Consider the following 19194-nt stretch of genomic DNA (forward strand, 5'->3'; position numbering starts at 1 on the left):
TGACATTCTTGGTTTTCGAAGGGAAAAGAAGGTTTTTTATATTTATATAAGGTTTCCTTAGATTTTCTTTTGGAATTAACATAAAAATATATAGTTTTAATATTTTAAAATATAATTTTATTTAATTTCAATGGATTTTTTAAGGGTATTTTGACTATTTCTGTTAAAAACAAATATATTTAAATATAAAATATGTGTACAAGAATTATATAATTTTTTAAGCAATTTTAAGTCAATTTTTTTTTAAACATAATCGTAATAAATATTTAAATTATTTATCTTAAGTATTTTCAAAACCTTTTAAAACCCGTTCATATTCTAAAAAACTACTAAAAATTTTAAAATATATTTAAAAAGTATAATAAATTTATTATATTATTACTATTAATTTATTATTATTTATTAAAAACAAACCCATTTTCTGCCCTCATTTAAATTCCCCAAAAATTGTCCCTGTGCACGATCTTATTTACCGAGAAAAGGTGGAAAATTCGTTATCCTTGGGAGCCCCCCAGACACAGACTTTTCTTATCGCCTGGCGGATCTGCAACTGTCACTTTTCCATATGGAAACAAGGACAGAGGACAGGGAAAACGTGATGTCTGTAAACACCCAAAAAAAAAAAAAAAAAAAAGAAAAAATCGACAAACATTCGCTGCTATCGCGGCTATATTTGGCATAAATTACACGCCGAACGCCATAGCCAGCGACCCTTAGAAGTGCGGGTGGAAAAGGAAAAGTATCCCTCGGATTCGTTTTCAGTTTCACTGTTTTTTATAGAGCGAAAAAAAAACTGAAAATGAAAATGAACATGAAAATAGATATACGCGCAGTCGTCGCGCTTCACACGCGCAGGGATCTCGGATCTCGGGGCCGTAAAAGGATCCAATTACAAAGGATGTCGCCTGTCGTCTGGGAACTTTGACTCAAAACTCAGAACAATACGATGTCGAGATGGAGAAAAAAAAAACTGAAAACCCAAACAAAAACTGTTTGAATTTGTCGCATTTTCGAAGGCCATTGTGCAAGGGACAGAACGTGTGTCAGTCGCTCGCTATCTATCGATCCTGGTTTCACTTTCCGTTTGCCAGGATCTCCTTTGCCATTGTATTTGTATTGTCTTTTGGAGTGCGGGTCGTCCTGCTGGTCGTCCTGCGACGTGTGCCAGAGCGAGATGGCGCTAAATACTGGCCCTTGTATTGACTCCTTGACCTCTGCGGGCAAATTAGCTACGCTCAATAATGAGATACATTGCATGCAGTCGCAGTCCTGGGGATAATGATAAATAGATGCAGCTAAGAGGGTCAGGGACGAAATTGTGCGATTTTGACGCTAGTATAAATGATGGAAATATTTGCTAAAAGTATTAATAGGTATTTGTTGTATAATTATAATATAATATTATACTTAATAGGTAGTATTTTAGTGCCAAAAAGATGGTCGGTCATTCCAGTTGGAGTTTTTTTTCACATTAATCATGCATATTTATTATACTTAAATATTTAAATTCCAAGAAATATGATTTAAAAAGCCTTTCAAATGATTATTTCAATGGCAGGTTCGATGATCGAGCACTGCTGTCGTGGCAATTATGCAATCTCTGCTGCTGTTGCTGCTGCTGCTGTTGCTGCTTCTGCTGCTGCGTGGCCAGCATTTGAATTTCTTGTAGAGGGCGCAGCCCGGCACGATCGTGGCCAAAATCGTGATGTGGCGACTCCAGTTTTGTTGGTGCAGGCCCCTCAGAAAAGACCCTATAAAAGTATACGAAAAACACGCCACTCCACGAGGCATGCAACAAATGAGGGAGTAACGCTGTGTGAGTGTGTGTGTGTGGAAAGAATCTTGTGTTTTTACCAATTTCCCCTTCTTCCAAGAAAGAAGCCAAAGATGGCGACTATGCGCTATCGCTGTTTATTGCGCTGCCCCTCATTCTCCACCTTCTCTCACTTGTCTCTTTCGCTCTCCCCCAACTCCTCCAGCTCAAAGTCTCTTTCTCCCCCTCCTTTTGGTATTCTGTTTTTCTATTGCTTCTTTTCTTACTTTTGTGTTTGTCTTCTCTTCTGCATTTTTGTTGACATTTCCAGCAATGTTTTTATCGTCTCTCCACCCACCATTCCCGTCGTTTTCCAGCCGTATTCCATGTGCATGAGTGCGTTTTTCCCGACTGAAAAATTAAATGCAACATTGCGTCGCCGCGACTCAATTGCGTGGTTAATGCTAATTATTTGTTATTCCACAGTGGAAAATGCAGGGAAAACGGAGAAGAAAAACGCCGAAGAAGAACAAGAAATGGAAAACGCATACAGACAGTTGTGTGTGTTGTATGTGTGTGGTTTTTTTCGGATGACACGCACATGGGACGTGGGACGTGCAATTGCTGGCGATTTCCGGCCGAAAAAAATGTTTAGAAAAATATAGAAAAACAGCGAGCGGGGAGTCAACTGTACCCCGACAACGATCACAGTTTAAATTGGCTATAATGACCTTCGGTGGTTAGCTGATTGCTGACTGTAATAAAAATAAAAACTTGAGGGTTACAAATTAGGAGAGTTTTCTTTGGTATAAATTGGACACTTTGAGGGGTTTGTAAAAATTTCCTGAGTTTTTGACAATAAGAATATTTTCAATCAGGACCTATCTTAGTTATTTCCCTAATATTATAAAACTATACTCTTAAATCTAACAAACTTTTAAATAAAAAACCTATAAAATATCATAATTTCGACTTATAAATACAAATATCACCCCAAAACCTCCAAATTTAATAAAAATCAAGTTCAAAATGCTCCCTTTGCTGCAATATATAAATCAAATAAATCCAATATATTCCTTAAACCAATTTATACCTTAAAAAATTACCTTAATTGACATATTACCGACTTCGTTATAAATGCAAATAAAACCACAAAAGGGTTTTTTGAAAGAGTTTTCGGCAATTTATCGATTGTCTTTCCCAGGCGACATTGAGTGATACAATGCCCTCCTGAGTGTGCGTGTGTGTGGCACTTTGATTGTAATTAATGAGCTGCAATATTTATTTAATAGCAAAAGACACTTGGTCGAAGATCCCTATAATGGCCTGTCACTCATTCTAGGGAACTCTGAGGTCTCTTCAAAAATTTGGATATATTTACAGAATGTATCTGTAAGATGTAGAAATATCAGCAGGAGAAGCCTCGAAAAAACCCAACAGTTGTCTTTGTTAATTTAGCCTGGACAATGGAGACAATTTCTCGGCCACTTGTCAAAATAATTTGCGCCTGTCTTTGGACCTTACCTATATATAGGTAAGTAAGTAGAATGCGGATACCTGCCGTGCAATTGTTTACTTAGTTGCACTCGCCACCGTGCGACGTACGTGTGAAATGTGTGAGAATTTATTGGGCAAACCTTGGGTTAAATGCGGGACAGCATCTTGGTGAAAGATAAGAAATATACACTATTTGAGGAGAATAAGAGATGTATCTAGTATAAGATAAGATAAAAGATAAAATTTAAAAGATTTCTAAAATTACAACTAATCACATCCTCACTATCTTCTAATTCTATTAATTTTATAATTATTATCCCCCCTATAGACCCAATACCCTGTCCAAAGAAACCAAAAGAAGGCTTATACTAACCCTGTCTGCTAGTGCAATTAATGCGATTATGGCAACACCAGCTTGTGGGATTTTCCCAACATTTTCCCCAACTGCCAAACAGCGACAAGTGATGGCGCAGTAAATTCCCGAAAAATTATCACCTGTGATCCCCTACAGAGGCAATAGTTCAATAACCCAACAAAAGGGCCAACAGAAGAATGACGAGAAATTATGGCAGGGCACAAAGGGCAGCAAGGACGAAGGACCAAACCAAAGCGAATGCACAAATCGATTGCTGCTCCTGACAAGGACGGGGGCGACATGCAACAGGATGCAGCAGCCGATGCGCACGCACAAATGCGGGATGAAAATCCTCGCCTCGAATCCCAGAGAATCCTGGGAAAAGTTAACTTTTTGATTCGATCGAGGAAGAGAGAATAAAAGGGGCGCAGACCGAGGATCACACGGAAAAGTCACACGGACTGAGGGAATACAATAAAAAAAAGGTGAACATGTTGCAAGTCAGAGGAACGCGCAGTTGCAATCGCAGGTTGCATCGAAATTGGGGGAAAAGGGTCCCAAGGATAATGGTTAAATGTTGAACAAAAGAAACAGATTGGCTCGGCGATTCCCTGAGATTCTTTTGCCTTTCTTTCAATTAAATTTTTTGTTGATTTTGTGATCCGACTCGCGGGTTTGTAACTTTACTATAGAGTTGGATCGTAAAAGCATTATCTTTTTGGCAAAGCTCTGGGGCTCGCCAAAAACATAAAGCTTTGTTAAGCGAATTTTTAGCATAAAGCTTATTTCTAGTGGAATTTTACAGAGCTTAGATCTGTTAATAATATTTACTTATTCGGAATTTAGATAATTTTGATATTCTTGAATATCTAGGTATTTTATGGCTGTTGAGCATGGGCTTATAATGTTACTTGGTGAGATTATAATGATGAATATTAATAAGATTTCTTTGTATTATTTTGTAAGTTGTAAATGCTTTGCCAGTTTGCTTTGTGTTAAATTTACAAAAGCTTTCTTCTCCCAAAAATTCTGCAAATTCAAGCAAAATGCCAAAGCTAAAGAAGAAAGCTGTTAGGGCTAAAATAAGCACAAAAGATCTTTCAGAAAGCAATGCCTAAAGTCCATTAATCATTGTTATGATGGTAAAGATTATGTTTTTAAATTTATTGGGCTAATTAACATATTTCCCATTTGTTTTTAGAAACTTTTTACCTAGAGACAATGTAGCAAATACAAAATAATATATTAAAGATTTAGATAAAATCATTATATTATATAGTTTCAGCTAAAGAAAATGTTAAAAAAATAAACAAAGATAATATAAAGACTATGTATATTGTTGTTTACATTTAATTTAATTAAACATTTTTCTATTAGTGTTAACGAAAAATTAACAGTAAAAATAAGTTGAATTCCACTTTCAGCTAATAATACATGTAGGTATGTATAAAAATATTGTTTGAATTTTATTTCTAAATTTTAATTTACTTAATAATATTTTTTAAATGTAAATTCTTAGCTAAAAATCCACCTGAACAGCTCTCTGATCTTTGAAAAAGTTCCCTAAACTGCTATTCTTTTCCAGAAAGCTCTTATTAGCTCTTGGGGGCTAATGAATTCTCCCGTGGGAGAACCAGCTATTCTTCCTTCTCTCTCCCTCTCTTTGCCTAAAACTATGTAGAAGACACGTGGTCGTCTTCTGGGGCCAAGCTGGCAATTCTTCTAATCGCCGCAAATCAACGAAACACGACAGACCGAAGCGCCAAGCGTATGTATTTTTTGCGCAAAAATGGCGACACAAGTTGTGCCAAAAATAAGCAAAAGCACGCGTAGATTTACTCATACACTCAGCGCAAAAAAGCTGTATAGGTGAAAGCTTTTGTTTTGCTCGTTTTGTTGTGTGCAAAAATCGGTGTCTGATTGGTCGGCTTGCGAATTTCGGGGAATTTCGCGAACCGCGAGAGCGAATCGAAAGCTTGCACAAAAGAGCTTCGTGGAGCCGAAGGTCTTCGGTTGCCAGTCGGCTCTTTTCGGGTCTTATCGGCTCCTACATCGGCTCCCGAGAAAGAGAGGGAGAGAGTAGGCAAATTGTTTACGCAATTTTGTTGTTGTTCGCAACTAGTTTTTGCGTTTTTTGCGTTGTTTTTCCGGTTTTTTGCCGGCATTTTGCTCTTGAAATTTGTTGTTGTTTTTTGTTTTCGCCAGCGAATTCAAGTTCAAGTTTAGGGACGGCGGGAACGTTGTTATTGTTACTCAATTTCTATCGCTCTGGCGTCGTGCTTTCGCATGGAATTGTATCTGTGTATCTGCGTATCTGCGAGTGTGTGTGTGTTTGGATTTTTGGGTTGTGGTTCTGTTGACGCAACTGGTGGCTTTTTGGGGTCTGATGGCAGAGCGGTTTTCGATTTACAGCAACTTTACATCGAGTAGATACTTTGTTTTTTTGAGATTTTGTATCTTTTGGTTAGATTTTTGAGATACTTTATCTATTAAATAGTTATTGCAACATTTCCAACTGCTTTAATGTTTTTCTTTAAATTTATTTTTTAGATTCGATAAATAATATAGTTTTTGATTGCTTTTATTTATTAGTTATTTCTTTAGAATAATATAGGATCTAATAAATCAAATAATCAACGAATTTGATACTGTTCATCAATGTTTATTAATGTTAATCCTTCTATATTAGTTTGTTTTCATTTTAAGGTCTCTAGTTCATACTCCTAAGCCTTTTTAACCCTTTATCAAGTTTTATGTTATTTTTTATATTCATTTGTAATTGCTGTTGGACATTTTAACCTTACAACTTGTAAATGTCATTTATTATTCATCAAAAATACCTTCATACAAACATATCTCTCAATTAATCAAATAGTCTTTGGTTCCTTATCCACAAACACTTCAAAATTCACACTAAAACTAAATGCGTATTAGAAATGTGCGATATTAACTCATGTTTTTTACAGATTTTAATTAAAATAACTTTTTATATATTTATTATAACTTAACCCAAGAATTACCCTATTTTACCTTTGATTTTTGCAACCAAAAGCCCTGTAAGTTAATCTTGTAATTTGCCATTGAGCTCGCCGTCCGTCCTTCCGCGTATTCACGTAGTCACTATCTGACCCTGGCCCACCAAATTTTGTTGTTTTCGTGGTAAACAACGAGGCAGCGAGAACCCCAGTACACACACACTCGTAAATTACAACAAATTTTGCCACAGAAAGAAACAACAAGCGAAAACCAGAGCCAGCTTTTTGCTGTAAACAAAAAAATTGTGTAATAATCGAGAAGTAGGAGGAGGTGGAGGGCTGACCCTGAAAAGTGCTCGACAGATAAACAAGCCAACTGGCGGTTTAGTTTCTATTTTTTTCGATTCTGCTGTTGTTTTCGATCGCAGTGCCTCTGTTTTTTTGTGTATTTGCAAAATTCTTACGTGGGCCCCAAGGGCCGCTGATAATTCCACGCAGCGAGCTTTCCCCCCACCGCCATGGCCAGAATTCTGAATTTATTTCTATTTTTCTCTAGCTTTTTTTTTTTTTGCTCAATGAGTCAGTATATAGACGAAGTATATAATGTACTAACGAGACATGTACAGTCGGAGCTTTTCTACACACGCCATTTTTTTGCGGCAGAGAGAGAGCCCAGCCGGAGGAGGAGAATCGGCGAAAAGAATCAAGCGGAATCAGTCGCCGGGAACTACTACTCAGAAACTCAGCAAACATACTCAGCGGTGTCAGTCCCTTGGCTAACCGTGAACCCAAGGTCAGTGTCCAGAGAACTTACAGCGACACATGTAAATGTGGCCAGCGAGCTGCCTACCCTGCCCCTCCCTTTCGGATACACGACGAACTCGCAGATACTCAGATACGACTCATCCATCCAAGCGGTTGCGTTGTAAGCTCCGCGGAACGCTTCCCAGAATCTGTGACCGCTTTTTTTTCGTGTGTTTTTTTGCGGCATTTTGCCTGCCGTACTCAACGCGATAACCTCGCCCCGGGAAGTGCTGTTAAAATCAGTGAAAACTTAAAGAAAATCCAATGAAAAACCCGTGAAAACCCCGTAAAACCCCAGTGAAAAACAGTGAAGACTTCATTACAGAATGGCTGCAAAAATGCTTAGCCAAAGTCCAGTAAAAACGTGGCTAAACTATTTGCGAAAATGTGAATCAAACTATGGTTAGAGTCGAATAACTCTACAAGAGACTCTATAAAACGTGTTCTACGAACGCCCAGAGAACCCCCATATCTTGCAGATACCAGCGAAGGGAAGGAAAAACAACACAGCAGAGAAGGAAAAACAAGGTACGTACTATGTCGACTGCAGTCATGGAAAATTCACCATGCTTCACTTGAAATTTCCCTCCAAAAATTGCTAAAAATAAATAAAATTAGGAAAATTCAGAGCTGCAAAACGCACCCCATGCGCTGCTCTAGTTGCCTGTACTTTTTTTCGGGGGCGTGGTAGCAGCAGCAGCAACAGCAGTCGGTTTCCCATTTTCCGGCCTCTCTTCTATAGTTTTTCTAATTCCCATTTCCACATGTGCAGGGAGCGAGGCAAACTGCACACAACGGCAAATGCAACTGCCACACTCGAGTGGCGCTGGCTGGCGGCACAAATGGCATGGCAATTGCCCGTTTTTATACATGTATTTATTTTTAGCCAGCCAGTATCTGCGCGCTACATGGACAGCATATGTATCTCGTATCTGTTGTATCTGTTGCCCCTGTATCCGTATCTGCAACGCCAGACCAAGGGTATATGACATTCTCTCCCAAAACGATCATTGCAAACACGAGTTTTATATCTGTCGAAATAAGCCCCCAAAAACAGATATGAAGTTGTTAATACACTGAAGAAAATCTAGGTGGTTTACTACGAAAGAGTGGATTTATATTTATAACAACAGATCTTCTAATGAATCAATTGTTCATTATAAATATTATTTATAATTATATTGAGATATAAACAAATAATTACTATTTTAAAAACTGCTTACCAATGGCGAAATTTATTTAAATTTAATTAAGCTACGAATAATAAAACAATTAATGCTCTTAAAGAATACTCTAAATAAATAATTGCTTACAATATTTTCTCTCTCTGTATATGTGTATTTATTGCGCGAGAGTATCTTTGTATCTGCCAGCGAAAACGCTCACAAAATGGCCGACGCGTGCAAAGTTGCAGTTGCAATCGACCGTCTCCCCAACCCCTCACAGCACCCCACTCCTCCTCTGCCCACACAGCCCCCCACTCCCCACACTCACACACACACAGATGTAATGCTGTATCTTGTTTGCCTTCTGCTTTGGCTCTTTCTCCCGTCTTTCGGTGTTTGCTTTCGCCTAATTTTCGGTGCCTTTTTTTTACACACACAGAAATTCTGGTTGAAAATGTTGCTATCTCCGCTGAGTGTGTGTGCGTTGCAAAAGTGCAATGACCCATGCGTAGCGCTCCCCCTCATTCGCCTTCGCCCATGCGCCCCCTTCCAGCAGGCTTTTTTGGAAGTCGTCTACGTGCTACTTTCCATAGTTGCAGCGGCGAATGACGCGCGCGATAAATTTCCAGCCATTCTCCATTCTCCGCTGCTTCGCTGGCTCTGGTCTGTGTTTGCCCTCTCTCCACTTTGCACTCTCCACTTTAGTATTCGTATTCGTATTCGTATTCGCTTTTCGGCGTTTTTTCGTGGTCTTCTTGTTGCATTTTTTTTTTTATTAATTTTCATCGGCTGCACTTTTTGTTTGTTTTTCCGACTGTTGCGCTGCCCACACACACAAGCACGCACAACTGCATAACTTAATGTGTATCTGATAGATAGTTTTCGTATTTTTTTTTTTGCCCTTCCGCCGCGAGAAATTTGTGTAAACAGATAGATGCACTGAGAGAAAAGTAATTTAAAAAATAATTTAAAGTAAATTTAATTTTTATAGTCATAATTATGTAAATTAAAATGTGTATTTAAGTAAAATATCTATACATATATTTTTCTAAACGTTTTAATACATATTTATATTAATTCTACTCAATTTCCACCTTTATTTCATCTCACAACTCTTTTAAAATTTCTCCCAGTGCCTTTAAAATAATGAAAAAGGTATCACTATCACAGCGTCTCTAAATTTTCGCCTCCATTAGCACGTGAGTGTTAGAAGAAGCGATTTTTATGGCAGGTCCTGGCCAAACGATCCTGTCACTGAGCCAAAACTTCGCCGCAGGCTGTCCATTGTCCAGAGTACTTCGACGTTGTCGGCGTCGGCTCCTGTTTTCCCTTTGAGCCACGCTAATTGCCTTTGTGTTGGGTGCATTTTCCTTGGAGAGTTTTTCACGTGCCGCTGCTACTTCAAAGATACTGCCAAAAAGAAAAGGCGACACTTCAGCAGCAGCAGCACTGAGACCACCTTTGAAGATAGCCTCAGCCATTCTCAGGTAAAAGGAAGTAATAGCCAAAGGGTTGGGCCTGGGAAAGGCCGGAAAAACTCGTCGTTTTTTATGCATATTGCATTTTTTATTTTGCATGACAAATGAGAGACCACCCCAAGGCGACATTGATTGAATCTTATAGACAGGCAAAATATATCTCTAGCGATTCCAAGAAAACTCTTTACCCTTCTTTTCTGCATGCAAAATATTTTTAGTATTAACGATAGTCGCTCAATGATAATGACCAAAGGGTTAAGGGTATCATAAAACCCAAGAAAATCGGCAAAGGGCTTCCAGCTAACTATTTTGGCACATTTTTGCGAAAAGCAGTAAAGCCATAAACCCTTAGGATCTAAGAAACCCTTTCGCCAGGATCATAAATGCAAGAATGCAAAGGAAGCAGAGCAGGTCAAAGGTTCTGCTTTATGACCACGTGCTGACCATAAGCTGAAAATCTGAACAATGAAAGCTGATAACTTATCGCGAAAATAATGGAAAAACATGCAGTTTGTCGTGCAGTTTGCAAATATCAACATTAAATGCAAATTTAGTTTAAAATAACACGAGTCTGGAGATAACCTAGCGGCTAGAGATTATCCCAGAACAAAGAACTTATTAATAGCGTTATTATTTCCCTTGTATTTTTGGCACATATGTATGTTTTGCCAGCAGGTAGCTGTGGCCTGGATATGAGAGGATCCTTCGGCAGTTCATTAAGCGATCCCACTCTCTCAGCTTCATTGAGCAACTGAAAAACTGACTATTGCCTTGTGGTGGATTATGTGCGGATTTCTCCCTGCTAATCCCCCATAATGAGCGGCGGGAAATATCTGTCGATGAAGACATGAAGCCGGAATTAGCCAGCATAGTCTTTATCTGTTAGTCAAAAAGTCAGCAAAGTCAACACACTGACCAGAGGATAATCCGTTTAAGGGAATTCTCAAAGATCAAGACACATGCGGCTTACCAGGAGGGATTATATTTTGAGTACAAAAATAATGTAATTTAATCAATTTGAAATTGCATTTGAATTAATTTTCCATTTTAAGACGTATTAGATGTACTTTTTCCCTTGAAGAGGTAAACATTTTGCTTTGACTTTCATAGTTTGATGGGATAATTACTCAAATATTTTATAGATTTCATATATAAATTATTTTACAATCCAAAATATTAATTTCATTCAAAGATAAAGCAAATCTTAGTGTTTAACTTTACCCAAACTTTATAACTTAATAGATTTTTAATTACAAATATTAAATTTACAAAACTCTCTCGCCTCTAAAACACATTTATTACATTAATTGAATTTAACCTGCAAAAAACTCGAACCATTTTCTAATGCCAGCGTTTTCCAGCTTCTTGTAAATGCATTTTCCACACTTTCACTGCGATATGGACAGTCGCCGGTTTGTAGTAATGATGATAAGATTACAACCCGGGAAGGGGTTGTAAAGCCCCCGAGGCTCTGGTCCGACTCCACAGATTATGAAGCCCTAGAGTTGCGGCAACTTTTCCGCTTTTTTATGCCCGCACTTACACTCATTTCTCGCACTATCAGCTCTGTATTTTTTTCGGGGAGGTGAATGCACTTGCGAACTAATTTCGTGCTGGAAGTTTAGATAGTCAGTCGAGTTCCCCTCAAAATCTCGCTGGGCTCTGCCAAAAAAAAAGAAAAGAAAAAATATCAAGAAACCCAAAAAAATGCAGTTGAAAAAAAGCAAGCGAGCTGCTCCGTGAAATGCGGTTGACCTTAATTTTCGAAAACATGATTAATGGGTTTGGCAACTTAGAGTGGAGGCGGCAGCGGGTTGACGAGGGGTCGATGCACAGAGGAAACGCTGAAAAACCTAATGATGAACAATTAAAAAATGTAAGTTGAGCCGAGGCAGGGGAAAATGTAGCCAGAAAAGAGAGTACAGGCTGCCAGCTCGATGACCATTGCCAAATAGTGGAGCAACGTGGGGGAAAATTCTAGTGGATTCGGTTGGAAACACTGTTTTTAAAGTAGAACATAATATTTCTAGGGTTTAAGTATTATTTCTGAGCTTAAAAATATTAAAAGTTATAAATGCATAGATTTTTAAAAACCTTTTTGAACCTTTATAAGTTGTATAATTTGTCCGAAATCGAATGCGAAAATCTAAGATTTTATTTAAAACCATAAAAAGATCCAATAGTTTTCTATTGCTTCAGATTTCTGAAAAAACAAACACAACAGGTGCCTTGAATTAATTAATTAAAAATTACAGAAATCGAAGCAACCCCTTATCCCTTTACCCTCCTTAACCTTAACCCCTAAAAATCCCCCGACGACCGTTATTTTGAGAATGCCAAAAGACACCTCTACAGGTGCCTAAATCGCATAAATTTCATAACAATGAAACAAACCGGGAAATGCCTAAATTTTTCAATTTACCCCCTCCCTCAAAAGGGAAATCTCAACCCCTCCGTCGACCGTTATTTTGCAATTTGCATAAAAAATCAGAAGAAAATGCAATGTCTTTGCAGCCCAACGCAAGGGTTAACGTCCAAGGGGTCGAAGGTCGAAGACGTATGCAAATTTATCGCATTGCAGCGGGAAAATGCATTCAATTACGCATTGATTGCCGAAGGTCGTTACTTTATCTTTCGTTTCTTTAAGGAAATTTGCATAACTAAGAGGTTTTCCGGGTCTCTGCAGAAAAAAGGTAAAATAAAAGCATGAACACGAAAACGCATCGAAAAACTAAAAGGTTGACTTCCAAAATGGCGACCTCTTCGATGGAGTGGGGGCAAAACGCAACTCAAAGGAAAGGCAACCGCGGGGCAAGGGGTAACGTTAAAAACGGCGGAGAGAGACCAGTTTTCCAGCCACACAACCTGCTTTAATTCAAGTATCAAAAAATATAGACAAGTAAAAAATGCAGTCGCCAAAAAAAAAAAAAAAAGAAAACTAAAAAAACAGAGGGGGACACTGCAACTATTCCGCGCTCTTTCACGCACACTGCAGGTCCAATGACAGCGGCCGCCATATGCAAGCCGCACACTTATGCACACGCACTCCGGCAATCTCGCTCACGCACTCACACGCACCCAGAGAGAGAGAGCGAGCGAGCGAGAGACCGCAAGAGAGAGCAAAACCAAGTGCAAGCGCAAAAAAAAATACGCACACATACGGCAAACTGCAACGGTGCGAAAGAGAGAGCGCGAGGGTGGAAACGTGGCGAGCGTAGCACAGTTTTCCCCGCCGCTTCGAACAGTTTTCCCATAGCTCCATCCCGCTCTGGCGGCGCTCGGGAAATTTGGTCTTCAATGACTTGGTGCACACGAAAACCGTGGCAGTTTTATTCATGTTTCAGCGCTCGAATCTGCAACACCGTGAACGCAAAACTCTAAAAATCACTCAACGACTTTGAAAAACAAACGCTAAACGTGTCGCAGTTTCTTAAAAAAAAATAAAAGGAGAAAAATATCTAATATTTTTTGGCAACTTTGGAAACTCTTGTGTTAGTGTACGGCTTTGTGTTTGCGTGTGTGTTTGTGCAAAGGCGGAAAACAACTGCAAAAAAATAAAAACAAATGTGAAACATTTTCCTGCAAAAATCACAAAAAATAAAAACACATTAAAATACTGCAAAACATAGTTTTAAAAAACCTGTGTCCTCAAACAACATTTCAATATCTACGATTAAGTGCCCAAAACTGCGGCATTTTCAATATTTCGTGGTAAGATTTTAATTTTTTTTAATAATTTAAAAAGAAAATAGCAAGTTTTTCTGTGGAAAATAAAAATAACTTTATGAAATCACTAGGAATAAAGGTTTTTAAAATACTTTGAATATTTTTCTTTAAGATTTTGAACTTTAAAAATTATTGCAACCTAAATCAGGGTCAATATTTAATTTATTTGATCAAAGTGTGCCATTTAAAATTTAATTATTACTTTAATCTGGTATTATTTAACTTTTTAAAAGAAATTGTTTTAATTTTTGGCACATTTTTTAATATTTCCTTCTTTTACATGCTTTTTTTTTAGAATTTTTAAGTTTTTTAAAATGTTTAAAACGAACATTTTTATAAGAAAATTCAATATTCCTTAAAATAGCACACATTTAAATTGAAATTAAACTTTTAAACTAGTTTTAAATAAAAACAAATTCATTGAGCCAAATTTTTAATTCTGTTAACCGCTTAATATATACCAATTTCTTATAAAAACAATTTATTTTATTAAATATAACCCCCAATAAGCCTGTTTCGCAATTTTTTCCAACTCTGGTACGTGTCCAAAAAAACAAAAAAAAACCAACAACAACAAATGGAAACTGGAAACCCTAAAAAGATCCAAAAAACCTGAGCCCCAAAAACCGGTTACCTCCCAAGTGCATTTTGTTTCAATGACGTTCGCTTGGCCAGTTAGGTTTTTGGCTTGTGATAATTTTAATTAAGCGAGAAATCCAACAAAATGGTGGCCACTGTTATTTGAGCACTGTTAGCCAGAGCTTTTCCGCCCGAGAGCTTTTCGCGCTGCTTCGCATTTTTGGCGATCGTGGCGTATGCGCAATGTGCGTATAAGACGGAGGCGTTGAAGCATTGCCCTTCGGAAAATGGTATTATACGATTACGACCACGACTAATGTGCTCAAAGGAGCTCGTCAGCTACCTGCTACCTGCTCGAGGAGCTGTTGCGCAAAAAAGGGAGGATCGGGGTCCGGGATCTCTCTGCAGGTTGCCCATTATCCTGACGGCCAGACAATGGCTAGACAACAATTGATCCGATCTCTTGCGCATTTTCCGCAGACAATAATAATGCGATCGTTTGTTTGTGGTCTTTGTTCTCTTTTCTTTTCATTTTCTTGATTTCTTTTTTTGGCAAATACCTTGTGTATTTTTTACGGTGCCTCGCCCCTTTGACATTTCCCTGTTCATCCTTGATTGCCATTATAGAGCGCGGAGTATCTATAAGATACTCCTACCCTAAACCTGTTGGTAACTGGAGATTCACACACGCCACATGGCTGATTTTTCGGATGCCAACTCCTCGACGGCTGGTCAACACATGACGGCGATTTCGGGTTGGCGATCCCAGCATATGGCGTCCACTTGAGTCCCTGGGAGAAGTCAAGGGCATATGGCGCACTGAATGAAAATTATTGCAAGTTTTTCAGTTACATTTTTTCCTCACTCTCTCTGGCAATGTGTGTGTGTGTGCGGAGGGGGTCCTTCCATTTCCATTTCCCAATTCCAGGGCAGGATAATATACATATAGATTTGAATATGTATGCGTAAAAAAACGTAAAACGCGCGAAAAGCAGCCGGAAAAATACGCGCACACACATCTTTTTCAAGGGATGTTTGCATATTTTTTTCGCCCCATTTTCCTACACGTTTTCCCTGCCTGCCCGGCCCACTCTCTCCTTGAAATCCACTCCCCCGTTTTCGCTTTCACTTTTTTATGGCGCATAAAACTTTGGGGGCGGATGGCAGCGGCGGCGGCGACGGGGCATAAATTTTACAAGCAAGATTTTCCGCCAAAAAAGCGAAGGGAAAAATATATGCGTGGAAATGGCGACCATCCCCCAGTTTTTCGTTTTTTCGCACACCTGACTTCCGGGGGGCCGCCCTCACCATTTTCCCGAAGTTTTTCCAGCTTTTCCTGTTGATTTTAGCAACCCATGCGAAATTTGAAAATGGCTTTTCCCTGACATTTGCCTTTGCCAAAAAGTAATAATAAGAAAACCAAAGCAGAACTCGTTCTAATTGGATATCTCTCTCTGTTTTATCAAACTTTCAGGCAACCAGGTGATCCGTAGGCCTTAAACTGGCGCTCAAGGTCAGGAAGCATCTATCCTTCTACTCGCCGACGCTGCTGAGCGCCGCCTTTACCAGCCTGAACGGTGTCTACAATCCGCACGGCACCGGCAACAGCAGCGATCCCGCTCCCGACGAGGAGCCCGACCATCATCAGCAGCATCATCATCACCATTCCCGGCTGAACAGCGACCGGGAACGAGAGCCCAGGCGCAGGCATCGACAGCAGGAGGAGGAGGAGGAGGAGCACGACCTAGAGATGGGCGGCCCCACAGCCCCCGGTAGCACTGTCGCTAGCAGCGGCGGTGGCGGCGGCGGAGAGGTGGGTCAGACCTACTGTCTGCGTTGGAACAACCACCAGACGAACCTGGTACAGATCCTGCATGCCCTGCACGAAGTGGGCAGCTATGTGGACTGCACCCTGGTCGTCGACGACGAGCAATTCCAGGCCCATCGCGTTGTCCTGGCCGCCAATTCCCCATATTTCCAGCACATTTTGCGCGATGTCCCCCAGGATCACTGCAGCATCATTCTGCCCGGAGTCAAGGGCTTCGAGATTGCGGCCCTGCTGCAGTACATGTACACGGGCGAGACGACGGTTACCAAGAGCCAGGAACCGGAGATCCTGCGCACAGCCAAGGAGCTGCAGGTCAAGGGGCTCTACGACAACCTGATGAAGTTCAATCACGCCAGCTCCAGTGCCACGCCCACCTCGAGCTCAACAGCGGGAGGTAAACCTCTAAATGGAGGCAGCCACAGCCACTCCTCGTCCGTGATCTCCACATCCACCCACATTTCGCCCAGCGCCGCCATCTCGAGCAGCTGCTCGCCACCACCACCACCGCCGCCCCAGTATGGCGGCTATCAGCCCGCCTACAGTCACCACTATCCACCCCAGTCGCTGCCGGCGGACCGCAGCCAAGGTCCTACCGGTTCGGAGCCCCCACTGACACCCACTCATGTGACAGCGCCGCCAACGTCGGGACCATCGTCGGAGACGGGAGCTGGAGGCCAATGGCCCATGACCCCGTCCGCTGCCGCTGCCATGTTGAACTCCGTTTACGAATCCGCCGCCGATATGAATCCCCTCAAGCGCAAGAAGCTGTCAGCCATCTCGAGCATGCTGCTCAGCGGCAATCGCGACACACCGATTCTGCGCAATGTCCTGGCCCAAGCTAACCCCGCCGACTCTTCGCAACCTGGCCCTTTGGTCCTGAATGGTGAGAAGACCCCCACGCATCCGCACCAGAATCCCCAGCACTCGACGGCCGGTGGAGTGGGTGTAAGTGGAGGTGGCGGCGAGAGGAACCACAGCTTCAATGGCTCTGACTATGGTGGCGACAAGGAGCCCCTGTCCCCGTACACAGATCGATCATTCGAGGAGGAGACCGGTCAGTCCGGCGGCAAGAAGCCGGAATGGAAGCGCTACAAGCAGTACACGCGGGCGGACATGATGTGCGCCATCCAGGCGGTGCGCGAGGGCATGAGTGCGCTCCAGGCGAGCCGCAAGTACGGCCTACCCAGTCGCACCCTCTACGACAAGGTGCGCAAGCTGAACATCACCACGGGCAGGGGTACCCATCGCACCCCCAAGCGTAGTCCTCCCGGGGCTGAGGCCTCGCAGGGATTCCCTTATTCCGCGGCCGCAGCAGCTGCAGCTGCTCACAACTATGGCCATGGACATGTGCATCCCTCGGAGCTGAAACGTGACTCCAAGGGGGATCACGTGCCCGCTCACCATGGCATGCCACCCACCATTCCTCCCTCGGCAGCCGCCCTGCTGGATCATGCCTTCCTGCAGCAGGCTCTGGAGAACCGAGGCGGTGACATGGCCGGCCGGGAAGCTCTCCATGCCATGGCCTTGGCCGCCGCTGCCCATGCAGCGGCCAACCGCATGTCCAGTAGTCCAGCGGACATGGATCAGCGTTCCAATGGCCATGGCATGCGATCACCGAGCCCCGGCCGTCACTATCAGGACCAGGAGGCCATGGACCTGGAGATGGAAAAGCATGAACAGCGCTTGATCAAGCGAGAGCGCGACCAGGACGAGCGGGAAGATGCCGACGATGAGGAGGATCATGAGCAGGAGCATGTGGAGGATCTGTCGCTGGCGAGGAAGGAGCGTCCACCATCGCCCTACTCGCCGCAGCCGCCACAGGTGGAGGGAGCAGGAGCGGCCGGGGTGATCATGCATGCCAGCAGTGCCAATGGCAAGGATCATGAGCATGAACATGAGAGGGAGCGGGAGCGAGAACAGGAGGACTATCCACACTCGCCGCCACCCTTTGCCCTGGGCATGGGCCTCAAGCGGGAACTTATCGAGGGCGAGGAGCCCCAGGCGCGGGCTGACTGATTAACGCTCACCATGGCCTGGCAGTATGCGGCGGACAGCCTCGACTCCCTAGATTAGACCAGGCTCAACCCCTAAACCCCCTTTTAAACCCTTGTTGTGTTACTTCTTTCCTTAACCCTCGGCTCTCGACATAACCAGAGCCGAGCCAGCGTTGGTGAAGCTTTAAACGAACAGAGAAGAGAGAGAGACCTCAAGTCCCAGTCGTCGTCAACCACGAAATCAAACCCACACAAAAACCACAACTAAAATTAAGCTAAGATTGTTGTTCAGCATCATCACTTTGTGCCTAAAAAAAATATTAGCAGAGATTAGGATTAGCTAGGACTAGGCATAGAATAGGTCATAGGCTATAGGCTATAGGCACTCGTAGGCCATCATCGTAGGGAAAACCATCAGCTCCCCGCCGATCCAACTGACAAACGTAAGCTAGACCCACACTTATACATGAGACTGAACGGGGATCAGACGGGGCGAGTACAGTCGAAGGAGGATTAGGAGGACTAGGAGGAGCATTAGGACAGAGCAGAAGAGGCTCAGCTACACACAACTTGTACAACTTTGTTAAAATGCCAGTGATTTGTTTTAAAAATTATTAGCACTAGATTATTTATAATAGAACGAACCGAACGAACGCCTTACGTTTATGATTTTCGATCTTCTTCGAACACTTGAACTACCTCAACTAGCGTATATCCTTGTTATAGAAGAGTATATATATATATATATATATAAATCGTCCTGGGTTGAATTTATAAGACTGACACCGCGACTCAAAAAAAGAAAAACAAAAAAAGAAAACGTACCACGAGCAACAGCACACAAAAACGCATTCAAATAAAATAACAAAATCGGAGAGATCCTTTAGTTAAACCCTAAATAGCCATAAGTTCCATACAAATTGATTAGTTCTAAGCCACCACACAAAACTAGGCTTAAAAACTAAACACTAAATACAAAAAATTTAATGATTAAGGCAAAAAAAAAACATGCGCTGGGGGCAATGCAATAGGCTCTTTA

General features: G+C 41.6%; 2 protein-coding genes across 4 annotated transcripts in view; both read left to right on the plus strand.

Annotated features, from left to right (window-relative positions):
• The window catches only part of cora (erythrocyte membrane protein band 4.1 like coracle), a 103091-nt gene that overhangs the window by 41330 nt on the left and 42567 nt on the right, over window positions 1–19194 (plus strand). The gene's annotated exons all lie outside the window — the stretch shown is intronic.
• On the plus strand, window positions 7819–18520 carry rib (ribbon). Of its 3 annotated transcripts, none has more exons than XM_070284309.1 (2): window positions 7819–7912; window positions 15808–18520. In XM_070284309.1, exon 2 carries the CDS (start codon window positions 16084–16086, stop codon window positions 18175–18177), a length of 2094 nt encoding a protein of 697 aa, XP_070140410.1. In that variant the 5' UTR covers window positions 7819–7912; window positions 15808–16083; the 3' UTR covers window positions 18178–18520. The 3 variants fall into 3 exon arrangements, with proteins under 3 accessions (XP_070140410.1, XP_017033464.1, XP_070140409.1); XM_017177975.3 differs by lacking the exon at window positions 7819–7912 and adding an exon at window positions 13443–13739; XM_070284308.1 differs by lacking the exon at window positions 7819–7912 and adding an exon at window positions 15654–15737.

The sequence above is a fragment of the Drosophila kikkawai genome, chromosome 2R (assembly GCF_030179895.1).
Source record: "Drosophila kikkawai strain 14028-0561.14 chromosome 2R, DkikHiC1v2, whole genome shotgun sequence".
Taxonomy (NCBI): Eukaryota; Metazoa; Arthropoda; class Insecta; order Diptera; family Drosophilidae; genus Drosophila; species Drosophila kikkawai.